We start from the raw sequence: 18,757 nt of genomic DNA on the forward strand, positions 1-18,757 counted from the left end.
CACAGTTGTGAATGGGAGTGTGAATGGTTGTTTGTCTGCGACTGACTGCATGGCTAGTCCAGTGTGTGGTCCACAGATACAGAGTGGATGGATGAAAGTAAGTTCATTGTGTATTCATTAAAAGTCACTTTCATCCACTAAAGTTACTTTGTACGCACATTTTTATGCTGATCTTGTTCTCTGCTCCATGCTTGACATTGCTGTGAAGTGAGCAAAGATTGACCATTTGTGTCTGTTTTGCGCAAGCACTGATGGCTTGGGTAAAAGCGGAACATTATTATCATCATATAGGCAGGATTAGTCAGTTAGATTAGATTAGTGATAACATGCTTGGATAGGAACACAATAAAGTAGTAAGCAGTGGTGGGGAAAAAGGAAATACAAAAACTTTGCGACTGCATAGAAGTTGATTTTTAAGGTATTTGTTAAGTATTTGTTTTTCTGATAATGTTTTGCTATTACACCCTACATTTGTGAACACGTGCTACATACTTTTTAGTTACTCAGTACTCTCTTATTCAAAATTAGTTTGTTCTTTTTATTTATTTATTCCAAAAAAAGGGACTAGAGGATATAACAAAAATTGCAGTTGAGATCTGATTAACTGATTGAGATCCTGGGGGTTTAAAGATTGTGGAAAAAAGCCGGGCCAACAATAACATGGAGGAACCTGAACAAGAGAGACTAATGTCGCAGATTTGGAGAAGCAAGATATTTTGGCATGTTGTTGGTTCCAAGAAGATTTGTTGTGAGTGGTTTGTGTTCTGTGCCAGGCTAGAATCCACACGCTTATGGTATTCAAAAATTATTTTCAATTGTGGTTAGCGAATTGAACCTTTTTTTTGTTGATCAGTTCACAATGTTGGCAAAGCTATTGGACAATATTGTTTCCAGTGAATTTGTTTTCAACACAATTCTCAGTATGACCTTATACAAGTGAATAAAAATTAAAAAAAAATAGAGAGCGAGAGAGAAAGAAACTATTTAGCCGGCAGATAATTATATTTATATATAACACTTTGCCAGGTTATTCAAACTGGTGTTGTGTACTAGTCAACATTTTTTGACAGTTTTTTTTTTAAAATAAAGATAAAAGAGAACTTTTCTATGTTGAAGATGATGTTTTTGATCATGATTTTGCATCTGCCTTTGTTTTTTCTCTCGCACATCATGATTTTATAATAATAATGAAAATAAAATAACAACAATGTAATATTTAATATAGTACTTCTAAGTATGTTTATGTTGAGCAACAGGTGGAATATTTTTCTGAAACGTCAAAGCCATAAATTACAACGCATGGTCAAATCCATACTGCTAAAGCTTTTCATCGCTCGAACCTAAAAATGAAAATATCTCAAAAACCTGATGTGCTATAGAAAAACTAAAGACATTTTGAAAAGAGTGTCAGCAATACATTGCCGAACACGAAATTTGCTGTTAACGAATGCAACATTTAGTAAAAAGTCATTTTTAATTTTGTACTTCAGCACATTTCAGAGTCTATGGTCACTTTACTTTTACTAAAGTTCAATTAGCATTCCTAGTTTTCGCAAAGCCTTTTTTTTTTTTTTTTTTACAAACGCACAAAAAAATGCACACCTGAGTGCTCATGACGTGACTTCTTATATCCTGCAGGGGGTAGTCTCCTCCTCTAATGACATTTCTTGCAGACACTGAGTTGAGGCTGGCGCTCCAGCTGGAGCTCTGCTGCAGCTTGGCCTTGGACTCGAACAGCGCACACAGAGCTCTGGTGCTTGAGTTTTCTCTCTGAGGGAGGAAGTCCATGGAGCGACTTCTTGACAGTCTTGCGGTTTGTAGAGATCCCCTGAAGGCCACATTGTCTCTGTACTCTGGTCCTCCTAAAAATCTGTCTGAAATCTGAAAGATAATTCTTTTTAGTTTTATTTTAGGTTTTTTTTCCAAACTGAATTCATGATATTCAGTGTTTCCCCACTATTCGCAAAAGATAGGGAGAGAGCCCTGCTGCAACCGTACCATACTTATTTACCTCTACATACCGCAGGCACTACTTTTCTATGACATGGGGCTTGGCTAGTTTTCCCAAAAAAGTTTTAGTTTTAAATAAAGCCCCTGCCCTCACTTCAACATAGTTCCTTGGCGCTAAGATGCCAAACTTGGCAATACTTTTACATCGCTTGAGCCTGAGCAGAAAAACAAAATAGCGCCGCCATATAAAAAATTTGTTTTTTTTTAAAGTCAAAAGGATGTCTGTGAATATGCCGGGAAACACTGTGAAGTTACCATTACGGTCTTATTACATGTGTTCTACCTGGAATTTATGTGTCATATTTTCTTGACTTCTTTGGTCACCACAGCTTTGGTAACTGTGGGGAAAAAAACATATTGTCACATTTCTAATGATGTTATAATTGAAGAAATGATGGAGTTCAGGTTAAAACACAACATTGAATTCATAAATGAAAGCTCCACCACCATCTGTGTGCAGTTACCCTCAAAGCTTTACATCATGGAGATTGTATCTAGCTCACAAATCAGAATAACCAAGCGATACAATTCTGTGCAAAGTCTTCAAGATATCAAATTTAAAGCTTTATTTTATGGTGTAATTGTGTCACTTATTCAGCAATATTCTACATGGCAAATAGATTTTGGCCAGCAAGTCAGAACAAAAATGGATCAGAAAATGTATCAGATGACAATTATATTAAACAGGAAAATCATAATAGAAACCTCTGAGGGAGTTGAAGATCTTAATAAGACAAAGTGATTTGTGATTATTTTAAGTTTGGAAAGTGACACTGCACAGCTATGCACATTGCAGGACTTACTGATGCACCAGCTGCGACACAGACTTTCTGTTCCACCGGGTGGGAGCTGGCATGTCCCATGACCTCTCCTGAGCCCAGGAGAAGCTCCTCAAAGACTGCGTCCTCCTCAGGCCCCACATCTCCATTGCATCAGCACCTGCAGCCCAACTACAGGAACCACCTTGACGAGGTGTTGGGCCCAACGAAGAGTTCCTGACAACAACGAGATACAATTGGCCCGAATTATCTCGTTGCTCAACAACAACAACAACAATCAGCACCTGCAACAGCAGCTAGAATGAAGACAATTTTTTGTCTGCGATGAAGCGAGGTGTGAAGTTTTAAATTAAATTAAATTAAATTAAATTAAATTAAATTAAATTAAATTAAATTAAATTAAATTAAATTAAATTAAACTAAACTAAACTAAATTAAATTAAATTAAATTAAATTAAATTAAATTAAATTAAATTAAATTAAATTAAATTAAATTAAATTATACCACTAGTACTGATACTGACATTACATTTATACATTATTTGAGTTTGTGTTGATAACTGTGCGAGACTCTAAGCAAGTAGCTGGGATTAGTTATTATATAACGAGCTGTCACACAGACAATCATATGACTCTGTTAATGTTTAGGGTGCTCTCCAAACCCCACCAAATGACATTTAAATGTAAAAGTGTGAGATTTGATTACACGACAAAGAAAAAAGTTGCAGAAGGAGAATGTTATAAATAAATAATAATGGATTTGGAATATCAACATTTTTAATTTTATTATTTAATATTTTAAAATGCTTGCACCTCATAAGCAAAGTAGAAAATTATCAGACACTCAAAGTGCATCATAACATGAAACTAAATATATGTTATACAATGTATAGAAAATAATGAACCACATACCTTGAGCTCAGGTGAAGTCACATGTGCATCGCCGTCTGCGAGATGTGTGTGTCAGGAGCATCTCTCATAAGACAGAGACACCTTCTTTTGTCCAAAGTCCTCTTAAAACCTTGTGATTCCAGTAATGTGGGTATGACATCGGTCATCATAAAATGCACCTAATAAATCTCTATGGCTCCCATATAATACAAAGGATGAGAAAATAATCTATGCTTTATTTACAAATAAGTGTATCTATACTCTGTATTTTGCAACATGATCATGAAAAAAAAAAGCAGTGAAATCAGAGACTTGTGTGCATTCCGACAGCTGCCCCAGTTGGACATCCGTGTTGAAATTCCTGGCACAGCCGCACTGTTACTGTATCTCATGACAAAACACCAAGTGACAGCATTTTTATCTGTACTTCACATACTTAACATAATTGTTTTATGACTGAAACAGGAGTTCCGATTAGCCGTTTGATGCACTGACATTTCTTGTCTGCCTAACTAGATGTTAATGTTGTGTTAAATTGCCTGTGCTCCCAGTTAAGTGTTGCATACCAAGTGGTCAAGAAAAAATGAGATTACACATTAATGTAAGGAGAGCTAATAGCTGTTGGTTATTTCAAGATGTGGTTTCTTCAAAGGTAAATCTACTTAGTATCTGTATAGCAGTAAATCTTCTGTAAGTACTATACTTACGTTGTAGTATAGGACCTTATAATACTTCATGTAAAACCGCAACTAAGCCATCACTGCCATCTATTGATGAATTGTGATATTACAAAAAATTTAATTGAAAATTAAATTCAACTATTAAAACTATACAGTTGAACCCTGCCATTCAGGGTGCGGCTTATGGGTGACCCAGTGCTTGCCCATCCCTGAGCTAGAGGGCGAAGGTTTCAAGTTCTGTGGCAGAAAAAAAATAAATAAATAAAATGGCAACAATGGATACTAGTTTTGTGACCAATACAAGGATGCTCCAGATTTTATTTAGCTGTTTTCACAGATGTACACAGCTAGGCGCAGTTCATGTTATTGGGTGTGAACACTGCCCACTTGATTCACAGTCAATTGAAGCGGCTCTTCTCATTCCCTGTAAAATTGATGAGAAAATCTGATGGATAACTAGTTTTGAAATCAGAAGTCAAGAAATATAGTATCATAGAATTGTTCAAAAACTGTTTGCCAACAAAAAAAAATTGCAAGCTCCAAAATGTTCAAACTAACCATACACTGCACATAATGTTCCTGTACATTTGATTAAAATCACAAAGAATGACTCTGAAGATGACCTTTCAATTTAGTTTGTTAGAATGCAGCGGTGAGCAAAATATGTACATAGTGTAATACATATGACCTGCTCCCCTATCCTTCTCACCAGGCATTTACATGATTAAGAGTCCTGTAATGTTTTCGGCATTATTTTTAAAATGTAAAATAAAGCTATTTATTCATTTCTACTGGTTTGTTTAGTGATTTATCCCAATAAGGAATAGGTTAATTCATCTATTAAAAATTAGAAAATAAGCAATTGGTTTAAAAAAATTAATTACAAAATATAAATACATTAAGTTATTGCATTAAAGTAATTTGTATATTAATTCTAATTTAACACTTTAAGATTTATAAATGCAATATAAAAATGAGAAGAGCTTATTGTTATTACTATTTTTAAATGATTTGCACATTTGTCATAAACATTGAAACTTTTGTTGTTGTTTTTTTTTTTTTTTTTTTACCTCAACTATGAATGACATGTCTGACTGTCAGTTTTAAAAAATCAGATGTCCTCAAGAGCTAGTTTTCTTACTCAAACGCTTTGTGACCCCTCTCGAGTGACTCAACACTCGCAAGGATTAGTCTGACCTCAAGTGGTGAAGCCTGGTTTTGAAGTTGAAACGTTGTGTTTTTTGTATTTTTATATATCCTATTCAGTATTATTTTCCATTGCACTAACTATTCTCTTATTTATCTAATTTATATATTTATCTGAATTATTGTTGTATTGCACTGGAGAGGGGAGCTCTCTAATCTCGTTGCACACTTGAGTACAATGACAATAAAGGGATTTCTGATTCTGATTCTGATTGTCCTTTTGTAGCCAACAGATGGCGCCAGAGTAACGTCATTAACTTTTACATTCAGTGTTTAAAGGGCATTACGAAATGTTCTGTTCTTCATTTAGGCGAACGATCATTAAAACGTAACATCACCAATAGAAGCGGGGGTAGTTGTTGCAGTGCTAATAGTAATAATCTTACAAAAATAGTTGTAAAAATAATTAAAGGATTATAATCAATGCATCCATACATCCATTCATTATCCAAAGTGGGCGTGCTGGAGTCTATCGCATCTGTCTTCGGACAGTAGGCGGGTGCACCCTGAACTGCTTGCCAGCCGATCTCAGGGCACGTTATAATACGGAAATAATATTAATAAGAATAATCTATTACTTATCCAATTCAGGGTCAATCACTCACATTCTCATTCGCACATTTGGACAATTAACATGTAATATAAGCATACATGGCTTTGGAATGTGGGAGGAAACAGGAGTACCTGGAAACCCACAAAAAGCAAGACGAGAACATGTTGATTACACTCACAGAAGGCCTGAGCCAAGCTTAGAATTTCCTGGTAAATAATGTGTTAGTCCTGCAGGGGAAATACCATTTGTCATGTTTTGCTGTACACTTACACATGTTTTGCAAGAAATACTGTGCTCTGTGTTTTTTTTCCCTTTTGGTCTTTATCAGGTTTTGAACTGCCAACCTTAAGCCAAATCCTTCCATACTGAGCTACAGTTGCCTCATTACTGTATTGTCCTAACCTCTTACGACAATATTGTGTTTCCAGTGCAGGACTCCAGCAACATATGTGCAATAATTGATGAGTCCCCATAAGTTGCAAGTTTTGATCACGTTGCTGGAAAAAAAAAAAACAGTGTATGGATCTGCATTGTGCAGTATTTCCTACTGAATAACTCATGATCCTAACAGTCAGTAATGCATGTGTTTTGCAAAGGAAGCGGTAGAGAGGGTTGAACCTAGGTAGTGAGGAGGTGTGTGTGTGTGTGGGGGGGGGGGGGTCTTTTGGGTGTGGAATCATACCAACTCAGCTCCGTAGACCCGTGAGTGCTGATGTGAACAGCTGAGAGCAGAGCAGGTTAAGCCCTCCTTCCTGCTGCCTGCTCCTGCTAGTCACTACTCACATGGAACCACACGTGATAGCAGACACCAACAGCACAAAACTGGCCTGGAATTCCAAGAACACACAAGCTTTTACTGATGAACTGACACACACATGCACACGCACGCACACATTTGCCAGTCTGTAATTATGGACTCAAATCGAAACAGCAAAAATGATTTCTTTGATCGGTGAACACTCTTGTTAAGTCTGCGTCGCATGACACGGGACACTTTTTACATTTGTAAGAAAGGTCAACACAGTTGCTCACTGTTTGTCTATCTGACAATGTTAAACAGGGGTTGTCAAATGCAGCCACAGCTGCTTTTCTGTTACACATACAGCAACAGATAAGACCCCTTGTCTTGTAAACTGTGTGACTGACCTACTTTACTCCCTGGGCTGCAGCTTGACTTGATTTCAGGCTGAGTGATGGATGATGCTTTGAAAGGAAACAATAGTCAATGGCACAAGAAATGGCACAAATACATTCAGTACAGAAAGATCATTTAGAAACATTTTTTTCACAAGGTTGTACCCCTCCCACACACTTTAACTCATTTACACTGATTGAAACTCATCTTTAAAGTATCTCTCAGTGTTATTAACAATACTGTGCTTTTCTCGCATATACATAAACATCAAAATGTGAAACCAAAGAACGCCTTTCAGCATGACTCACAGGCAAGTATTCTATTAGATCAGATTTGTGCTCAATTAAACAGGCTCATATTTTACACAGAGGAAGTCAAAAGTAGTGTTTCTAGGTACTGTAATACATCCCTGCGATTAGAAACCCAAGATGAACTACGTGAGGTTTCACATGTCAAATCTTGATCAGAATATCACTGTACTGTATGTGGGCCATCAGTGGTGGTGCCTGACTGAGCCCAAAATGGGGCCACAAGAGCAAGCAGCAACCTGAGAGGCCGCCACAATGTAGGTTAACTTTAAGTTACATAACGTGAGGAACTGAACGCATCGGTGTTCCGCAGATTTGGGTTGAGATCACCCAAGCTCACTTGTAAAATGCAGACTATTGGTTGATGATAACATTGAGGAAACAGTGGGCCGATCCAAGAGGGAAATTTGTTGCAACATTGCCTTTGAGTCCATTTGACCTTTAATAGTATCAAATCTGGAACAAAATGAATAGAAGTCCAATTGAAAATATGAGCAAGCTATACATTATTTAGTGAGTGGGTTGAAAAATGAAAGAGTAAAAATTAATGGAAGCATCACTGCCAAGATTATCTTCATTCCCATTTTGCGCATTTCAAATGTTGACTTTGTTCCTGCAATGAGAGCTCCGATGACCTGGAAAAAGTTGGCTCGTCTCCGTGTTATATTTGGACAGTCTTTACAAGAATCCCATGGTGATGCAACTCATAGATTTCTATAATTATTACGTTAATTTTATGGGCGCCTCAGCTATATGTAAAATACAATGTGGAGAGCGAGAGGGACTTTGCTCTGCTGCAAATACCTGCAAGAAATTGGTGCCCCCCCTCACAATAAAAGGTTTGTTATTGATTGTATAAGCCCCTGGATGGTAACGAGGCCCTACTTTTGTCTAAAGAAGCTCATTAACTCACTTCAGCACATTGTTCATTGGCATCAAGATACCACAAAAAGGCAACAAAGCATTATTGTATTGTATTGTATTGTACTTTGGTTTGAATGAAGCTCCTCAATTAATTTCAACCTAGTTCCATGGCACCTATATGACATAAGTTGGCGATGAGTTGCAAATATGCAGCAGAACACTTAATTGTATTTTTGAAAAGATGGATGACTTTGTTGCTCTTTGAGTGAAAGAGTCCTCCCTCAGAGCCAAAGTGGGTCAGGCGCCCAGAACACACATCTTTCTCGCCGACACCTGCTTGACCCAGCAGGTGTTAGCACTGTTTTTGAGTTTGAATCAACAAATCAAGTGCCCTGTCAACATGGAGTCAAAGCTCAAACTCAAGGTCTTTCTGTTCATCTGTCTTTCCATCTGTCAATCTGCCATGCGCTCTGAGCAATGAGCTTCATCAGGGAGGACCCTGTCAGCGACAGCGAGCAGCCTGTGATTATCTTTAAAGCAGGCACTGGAATGTTAATCCCGTCTAGATTTGACCGTCTAATCAGTCATATACGAAAAACACTAGAATTCATAGTTGGAAAGCTTCAGAGCAAATGTGCATACTTTTCATGGGTTGGGCTCTAAATTATACTAATATCTAGTTGATAATAAATATATATCTGAGAACCACAAAAGATGCATAATCTAAAATATATTGCGTCTTTTAAAACAAAAGGAGTCTGCTAATGGGGAAGTGTGTTTGATTTAATGTATCACCGCATAGGAGCACCAGAGCTTTTCCACATTTAAGAAAGGTCTAACAAACTACAGATTAGATCATCATTTGTGGACATAGGGTCTCTAGTAGTAAACAAGATATAGGCTGAAAAGTCATTGGGACCACCAACATAAGGACCTCACAAACAAGGTGACTTAGTCGCAAGTCTGTCTCTGTGAGATGTCCTAGTTTTATGGTCTTATTCCTACATGCATGACAATGGAAGACTCAAAATTGTCCACACGTGTAATATGAATGTAAAAAGCTGTTTCTCTTGACTTGCCCTGTGAGGACCTGGCGACACTTCCAAGGCGTACCCAGACTCTCTCCCAAAGTCTGGCGGGATGAGTCACAGACTAAAAATGTTAGAAACTACTTTCAGTGTAATACAGTGCCAGCTATCACTGTACAAATCGTGAATATGGAATGTTTATGCTGTTTTGTAAAAATGTTCACTACATGTATATAAAGTAATATTGGAGGATTGTATAGTATAACATACGCGTAGCTGGTATTATTATTATTATTATTATTATTATTATTATTATTACTATTACTATTACTATTACTATTACTATTACTATTACTATTACTATTACTATTACTATTATTATTATTATGTGGAATGCGGATGTTCCTGCGTATATTTGGTTACATTCGCTTTTATGTATCAAAGCTGCACGAAGTTATCATAAAGTACATGTGATATAATAACCACCAGCTGTAGGTTTAAAGTTTATTTATCTCGCGTTACGTCACTGTTCTGGAAGAATTGGACTGGAATCGAAGAGGAATGATCCTAATCACGAGCTTGACTTGTGCATCAAGATGGAACACGGTAAACGACACTTTGTTTCGTTTGTCACGAAGACCAGTTGCATTGGAGGTTGTAATTTAGCACAAAACATTAGTGTAATTATGGTATATTGTTCTATTTCATAACCTGATATATTTTTCTCAGTTTGACAATTACGGTGATAGTATTTTATTTATGTTGTAATGATATTACGTCTGTTACGCGTTTTGCTGAATACTACTGGGGTTGCTCTCTTGCTGTCTTGTTTATACTCTTTGAAAGGTGCCAGCAGTCCTGAGGCGTTCACGCTCACGCTGGCTGCCTGTGCCTGCTACTACAGTGAAACATTAGCTTCACAAAAAACACTGACGGGAGGCGCAGCTGGCTGCAGGAGACCGTCAACTCTGTAACAAATCGACACTTTTTTTCCCCGTCATTATGCTGCCTCTGAAGTCGTGGTGAGTATTACGTTGTGTAACATACATATAATATTTACACTGTATTTAACTTCCTTTGGTTTTGATTTATGCATTATACCTTAAATATTACGTCACAGTTATACCAATGTAGTCCCGTAGATTTTTGGGGGGTTATTGCACAACTTAAATATTTAAAGCGATGTGCTGTCATTGCCCTAGAGAGCGGCATTGCTGTATTTGGACCAGACACTCTCTTCAAAGGCACAAGTTTTGAAAGGTGTTGATCTGTGCGTGCGCGCGTGCATGCGCGCGCGCGTGCGAGTGACAGTGTGGTCGAGTGTGCGGGTGTGCGTGCGGGTGTGTGCGTGCGCGCGCGCGCTTGCGTATAAGGAACGCCCGAACAGTGTTGTCATTGTAACTGACATGTCTCTGCAAGGGGTGAAGAGGTCAGCCACATAATGACGGTTATTATAGGTTATCAGGAAACGACTCCTCCAGTCAAAACTCACACAATTCCCCTAAGTGTCACGTCAGCAGCGACTGATGAATAAACACCTTCATCAACATCAACACAAGTGTGGGTCCCCACCAGCTTGCTTGTGCCTTTAAATAATAGATGGGCTCTCAGTGGAGAGCACAGTATCTTTCTGATGTAAGATACTGTACTAAATACATTAAATGTAATGGTAAATGGGTGGAACGAAGCAGTGAGCCATTAGAACTACAGTCGTCTACTGTGGCATCTGGATTCTGTCTAAAGGGTGCCTCATGTTTTATTACGTACATATTTGGTGAGTGAACCAGACACACACGTTGAATGGTTGTGCTAATTGAGGATGGTGGAGAAAAGCAGACCGTCAGTTCAGAGCAACCAGAAGTGTTGCTGCTGTTTACCTGCTATATTTTATGGTTAGAGGCGGTTCCAGCTTTAATGTTCCCGAATCTTGAATATTTGTTTTATACCATATTGACTATAAAAGCTAGAATTGTAATGATTAACCGACTTGCTGATCAGCAGCAAGTGACTAAGTCTGCTCATGTTTTGAAGGTCGCCTCATTTTGTTATAGTTTCCATTTCTACTCTATCACATTTGTTATGTCAGTGACATTTGAATGAGGACAATTTGCAGTGAACTATTTGTTGTTGTTTGACATTCTTTTACCACTTCAAATCAGTCGCATACTTCCTTTCCTGGCATACACCCAAGACATTACACATGCCTTTCATGCTTTCCAAAAGTTAACATAATCTCCACACTGCTTTTGTAATAAACAGTGACAGCTAGCTCCAAATTAAAAGCACTGGGATTCGATTATGCTCTACTTTCACCAAGTATCCCTGGAAAAGCCCTGATATACTTTTAACCTAACGTTTGGTTAAATTGAGTACTTGAGTACAATGACAATAAAGGGATTTCTAATTCTAATTCTAAATCTTTCTTATGTACGTCCCCCAAATAGCAGCTTCTTAACCCCCACTCAAGTCTCACTCTTTACTGGCTTTCACTCAAAAAAAAAAAAAAAAAGAAGAAGAATCACTGGAATGTTAATTACCGTGCTGGAAGATGAAAAAGAGATGTTAACTTTCGTTTACATCAAAATGACTTAAATCAAGTGTTCGGTTGTTTCATGAGCAACATTTCAGTTCACGTCTGAACACATTTTAAATGTCAATTTGAAGGACGAGCGCTATCAATATGCAATTATCTTAAACAAAGTAGTTGCTTAAAACCGGCTTGGCGAGAGCATATGCACTTCCCTTTTATTAAAACAACACCTCGTATTTGAACTTTAGGAAAATTATGTACAGTATACACACACGGACAGAACTGTGTATAATGCTTTCTCCAGCATTATTTACTTTAATGACCCTACGTCGCCTTCCTAAAATAACGAGTGTTTTTTTTTTTTCATTTTATTTAGAATGCATGTAAAACTGAACCAAATACTGATCATATTATTTGTATTGACAATTTAATTCCAGGGGTTGAATTGAATGATCTGTTTAACAAAGGATGTAGTCAATTTTGGTAGAGCTGGCCAACATCCTGAGGATATTTTTTTCTTTTACACGTTTTATTTTTGGTCTAAATATGACTTAGGTAGGCCATTATTTTAAGAGTGGGTCAATATCCAAATAGCCAGGGAAGCACTAACATCAGCCAAGGCCAAACTGTCAATTAAATAGAAAGGTGGAGTGTCGTATTTTGTATTTAGCCATCTTTCCTTAGTGTGCAGGTGAGCTTCCTGTTCTTCCTTGCACAACTTGCCTTGGCCTTTCTACAAGACACATATTGCGACCCATTTGTACAACCACAAGGGAAGCTGTTTCATTATTGCTAACCTAATCAAACAGGTTTTTATGCCAGATTGGCTTGGCATTACACTGATTTATTAATTTGAGTAGGAGACACTTCTTTTGGGTGTCTGCGGGGAAAGCGGTGATTAAAACTGCAAAACTTGTGGTTTGAAATGTGCACTCCTGGTTACAATTACAGTGACGAGTTAAGAATTTTTAGAATTATGAGCTGCAGTGTGGTCAGTTTTTGCTGTATGTTGTGAGCCCAAATTCACACCGACGAGCTTCAGATACACTGCCGCTCAAGTGAAATAAAAAAAAAAAGAAAAAATGGATTGCAACAGTTGCTGATGCACCTTCAACTGTTCATTGAATAGGACAAAGAGTCAACACACCCACAAATACAAAATGAAAACACTTGGGAGCAAATGCTGACACTAAACTAACCATGCATCAACATACAAAAGTTCAGCGGTGTGACTTTTGGCTTAGAAAACCATCTTGTTTCATTAAATTCTCTTTTATATGACGATGGTTCTGTGACATTTGTCTGCCTTTTAGAGAACATGCATGTTTCAGTGAAGGAGGGCTCTAAATTGTCCATTTGTGTGTATGGTTGTTTGCCTGTATGTGCCCTGCAATTGGTTTGTGAGCAATCCAGAGGTCAAATTTACCAAAGCCAGATGGGACAATTACAATCCAAGTGAGGCAAGCGCTATAGAAAACTGATAGATGGTTTTACAATAAAGTGCTATTTTTCTTTATGAAATGTGACATTTTTAGCAAAACTGGAATGAATTCATGCCAATTGAATTAATTTCAATGGAGAATGTTTTCTTACTTTTTATTATTGGCATGTTTTAAACTTCATGTATTTTTCATGCAGAAATTATATCAACCGCCCGAGCCAAAACAATGGCAGGTGTCCTGAAGCGGAAGTTTGCAGCGGTTGAGGAACACCCCAGCTACTCTTGCTCTTCTTCCTCTCCACCATCTTCTTCAGCCACATCGTCAGAGTGGGATTCCGACGCTGAAAGCGGCTCCTCTGAGCCGCAGGATTTTACACCTCACAGCCCCTCCGCACCCACCAGCTTGCCCAGTGAGTATCCAAACCCGATGAGCCGTCTCAAGCCCTTTCCTGATCTGACCGCTTCCCATTAATGTTTTATAGGAGTGTCTCTTATCGCACTGCAGCAGCCCTATTATGACTTACTGATATGAAAATGCCAACCTCAGGGCTGTTTTTGATAATGTCGGGAGAAATGTTCGCCTCAGCTGTCTGTCCTCTTGTGCAAAAGATTATTTGTTTGAGCAAAAGGATGCTATGGAATGTACTGCATTAAACATAAAGTCTGACTTAAAAAAACAACAACTCACTTTTGTATCAGTCAGTTGAAACGATGCTGTGCAAAACAGTTCCATTCCTGTTATGTCAGAAAATTCCTGTTAAGTCACACAAGTGAGTCACGGTTGCAAACAGAGGCTGAGTGCGGAGCATGCTTTTTAGACTTGCAGACACACAGCCCGAGATTAGCAGAGTCAGCTGGCTTCACTTGTTTACTGACTGGTGGGACAGGAATTCATCCTCAGTTATGTGTGAAGGTCAGAAAACCTTTTTGAAACCAAACTGTTAAATGAGGCGGTAACCTGGGGCATTACCTCACGGAATAAAGATTTCCATCATGTGCTCCTTTATTTTCTTCCCTCTCTGCTGTTTTTTTTTCTTTTGCAGGAATTTGCTATCAATTTAAACCACATGTTCATTCAGCCACCCAGAGACGTGTACAGAAAATTATCATGTGACACGTCAAAATTAGCCTCAAGTCTTTCAACTTTGTCTAGTTTAAGCAAGATTATTCAGACCTCAGTCCGATTTTGAGTAAAATTGTATTTTTGTCTGTCTGAAGTGACCAAGATTTTTCAAAATATTTTCTAAATTGTTTAGAATTTTTTTCATGAGCCTGACAATTTTGAGAATACTATATTTTTTTTTTCTTCAGGATCAATGTGTGTGCAAAGTTTGATGACTTTTCTGTCGTGTTTTAGTGACAGTGCTGTAAGCTGCAGAGGGCTAATGGCCTGCCTATGGTGTCTAACAAAACCTAAGTGTTGCTAAAGGTACAAAAAAAAATCCGACCAATCGCCACCAAAATCTAGTCTTGTAATTCTTCAACCTGACAAAAATCTTAAAAACGAGCTGCACGATATTTTCAATTTTTTGGATGCCATAATGGCTTTTTCTTATTGCAGCTCACATTTAATGTCAATAAATTCCTAAATATGGTGCTGATCGCATTAGGAATGTGCATGAAAATTTTGAGGACCATTGGTGCCCATTTCATTTCAGACACTAGGTAAAAACAGAATGTGACAAAACAAGCCAGGAAACAATATTGCAATTCTTGCCTCCTTCCTTCATCGGCGCAGTCAGGCTGAGATAAAAAGAAGCAGGCCACGCCCACAAGAAATGGGCATCATTAAAATTATTTCGTCATAATAAAAATGCATTAAATCACAGAGGCAGCGGGGGTTTTTTATTTTATTTTATTTTTTTACATATATACCCATTATGTGAGTATGTTCAGCCCTATCAAGTGTCCCTTAAACCCATTCGTTAAAAAAGCAGATTAACGCATGTTCATTCATTCCTCTCTCTCTTTTGTCTTTCTCTCACAGTCGGGTCCATTGTGAAAAAGCCAAGGCTGGTACAGAGGCAATGTCGTGTGCGCTTCAACCAAGTTGCTGTTTTCAGTTTCCCTCGCTGTCAGGGCTTCACCAGTGTGCCCAGTCACGGTGGTGCGACTTTGGGAATGATGCGGCAGCACACCTCCCTCCACAAATACACGGTAGCGGAGCATGCATTGGAGCAAAGGTGCCGCCGTAGGCAAAGGCAGCTGCTCAGATTAACTGAGGAGAGATTTGATGCATCCAAACAAAATGTGAGTGCACTTAAATTTCACCAGTATGTAGCTCACCTTGTACATCAGCTTACTTTGTCTTCTCTTATTACAGCTGATCATCAATGAAGCAGGTCAACTCCCAATTGACCAAGTTCCAGCTGATGACACTGATGTCCTCATCAGTGACGCCGATCTGGACGATAGAGGCTCCCTTCAACCGTACTCGTCCATGCAGCGGCAGGCTCTGCTCCTGGCATCGGGGGTGAAGCGCATAGACAAGGAGGAGAAGAAGCAGCTTCATTCTCTGCGTTTGTCCAGGGAAGCGTGTGGATGTGACTGCCAAGGCTTTTGTGAGCCTGAGACCTGTGCCTGCAGCTTAGCAGGCATCAAGTGTCAGGTAAGACATGCAGACTAAGGTTATTATGTTTAAAGAAGACAAACGAAAAAACAAAATCAAAATTTGAAAAAAAAAAAATCCATAATGAAAGAAAATGAAAAATGTGTTTTTAAAAAAAAATAAATAAATAACTGAAACTACATTTAACAATAACAAATCTGTTAGAAGTATGCATCTCTTCAATGCGTATCTCGGTATATGTCAAAGTGGAAACATTTTGTTTGATTCAGTGCTCTTGTGCTTGCATCTTTCTAATCAAAACCAATTTTCTGATTGACATGATTTTTGTTCCACCCCTTCTAACAACAATTATTGCTCAAATTTTCATCTTTGTCAAATAAGTTCAAGAAGTTAGTTTGGGAATTACAGATTGCTTTACTACGCAATACTTAATGGGACTTTTTTATCGTGCACTTTACAAATACTCAGTGTATTTAAAAAATAAAACCGACTCATACTAATACTAATAAAAACTAAACGGGCGCCCAAATCTAAACAAAAATGAACTATAAATAACAATTCACATCTATTATAAACTTGCCACAGACAACATACACTTTTATCTTGATATAGGAGAGCGTCAATTTACGAGTTTTGCGAGTGGCAAGCCTTGGCCATTTTTTTTTTTTTGGTTTTGTGTCGTGAGACAATATTTGAGGAAGGGGCAATCTTCAGTCGAAAAAAAGTGGAGTCCCTTTTTTCTACTGATGAATTTGGCTACTGTAATGCCCTGGAATGTGGGCAACGAGAGCAGCAGTCGGCAACGCACTTTTAGCTGTTAATCAAACAGGACGAACAGTTAAACACACAAATGAAAACCACGGGAAGGACTCCAACTGACTCCAGTTCCTGAGACCCTCAGGCGCAACTCGATTGCAGCTCCTTAAATGGCACACATTCAATGTACAAATATTACAACTCGTACAGTTATAACACTTTATGAAACCGGTTTAAATTTTTTACCTTCTCTTTTATTTTGTTTTATAAAATACAGTGCTATTTTTTTGAACATGTAACAAAAAAATGTGCCCTTTTTTGGTTGGCACCGGAAACAATATTGAGTCGATTTTGGATTCATCACTCTTAACTGTGGCGTGATCTCTTTCACCCTCAGGTGGACCGCTTCAGATTTCCATGCGGCTGCACGAAGGACGGCTGTGGAAACACCGAGGGACACGTTGAGTTTGACTACAAACGTGTGCAGACACATTACATCCACACGGCCATGAGACTCAATTTAGAGAGGCGACTGCGAGCTGGCACAACAACCGTAGAGGACCAGTCAAGACTTTCAGAAGAGCTTGTAGAGTCTGAAGGTTTGAGTGAGACTCATCCTGTGAAGAATGAAGCATTCAAGATGTGCCCCTTTGGTTTTTCTTCTGATGAAGATGATCTCGCGCTTACTATTCCCACAAGTCCTACATTTAATTTCCTCCCGGAGCGAGCAGTGGTGGAAGAGAACAGCTGCAGTAGCGACATGACTGAATCCTCCAGCTCTTCTTCCGATTGCGATGGTGGGCAACTTCCTGCCAATCACGGAGGTGCACCTTGTAGCCTCAGCATCTGTGATTCTGAAAATAATAACTACTCCATGTGTCACCAACTGAGACTCATGGCAGCGCCACTGACGCTGGGCATCAGCATTTGTGACGCGAACAGGACAACTCCTGACAAAACGGGACCACTTTCAGCAAACTTCACTGACAATAAAAGCTCAGTAGCAGTGACAGATTATCTGGATGAAAATGCAAACCAAGCAAGAGATCACTTTGACAATGACGATTCCCTTGAAGGCTATCCAAACACTCCCTCCCCTACTCTGGACTATTCCTCCAGCAGGTACATGGACCCGAGTCTGTCTTCGGAGTCCGACCTGGAGTTTTTTGACAGCGACTATCCCTCTGGGACATTTCACAGCTCATTCAAAGAGCACAGACATGCAGATAGCTTTCATCACCCCCAGCTGATCAGTTCAGTTTATTTGCCACAGTGTGAACCGAGTACCTACCTCCTGGAGTCTTTGATTGGCCTGACTGAGCCGAGCCCAGAGCAGCCTTATGATCATAATCTTTGAAAGGAAATGAATTGGATGTTTTTCATAGAACAAGATGTTGTGTTTGAGAATAACTGACAGACCTTTGTGATTTTTCGGTTGTAAAAATATCTATCTGCTTTTATTTCTATAATTTTTCAGTGAAGTCCATACACTTCTGTTCCTAATGCCACATTTTTATGAAATGAACTTTTACGCTAACTTTGATTTCGTTACTTTCCATTTATATGAGGCCATATGTATGAACCGCAAGCATCTGTCTCAAAACATAAAAAATATTGCAATTGTTTTGCTTACTGGCCTAGTGACCACTTTATATATGAAACTGTGGAAAAACTGTTTACCTTAGTGTCAGAAAGGTTAGTAATTGTTATGACTGGTAATGAATTGCTCTTTACATACCTTCCAATATATTTATGTACTGTAGTAATAAATGGAAGTATTTATTTATTAAATTTCTGATCTCAAGTGTGTTCAGTCCTTTACAGTACATAACCAGATATTCATTTATTCGGCCAACAAGAATGCATGGTCAATCAGTAAATTATTCCAGAGAATCCATCCATTCATGATCAATGCAGTTGCACAATGTTGACCTAAAAGTGTCAGTGAAGAAAAATGTGAGTTAATAAAAGTGTGGAGGAAAGTAGGCTTGGCTTTATTAATAATGT

The 18,757-nt window shown here is 38.4% G+C and overlaps 1 protein-coding gene across 1 annotated transcript; it reads left to right on the forward strand.

The window, feature by feature from the left end:
* The first annotated feature begins 10,307 nt into the window (after window positions 1-10,307).
* On the forward strand, window positions 10,308-18,554 carry LOC148325689 (cysteine/serine-rich nuclear protein 1-like). The gene is made up of 5 exons (XM_088312043.1): window positions 10,308-10,476; window positions 13,623-13,835; window positions 15,413-15,675; window positions 15,749-16,033; window positions 17,148-18,554. Exons 2-5 carry the CDS (start codon window positions 13,652-13,654, stop codon window positions 18,105-18,107), a joined length of 1,692 nt encoding a protein of 563 aa, XP_088168169.1. The 5' UTR covers window positions 10,308-10,476; window positions 13,623-13,651; the 3' UTR covers window positions 18,108-18,554.
* The last annotated feature ends 203 nt before the right edge of the window (window positions 18,555-18,757 follow it).

Source organism: Idiotropiscis lumnitzeri, chromosome 12, assembly GCF_059441095.1.
Source record: "Idiotropiscis lumnitzeri isolate Australia: NSW breed Sydney's pygmy pipehorse chromosome 12, RoL_Ilum_1.0, whole genome shotgun sequence".
In the NCBI taxonomy this organism is placed as follows: domain Eukaryota; kingdom Metazoa; phylum Chordata; class Actinopteri; order Syngnathiformes; family Syngnathidae; genus Idiotropiscis; species Idiotropiscis lumnitzeri.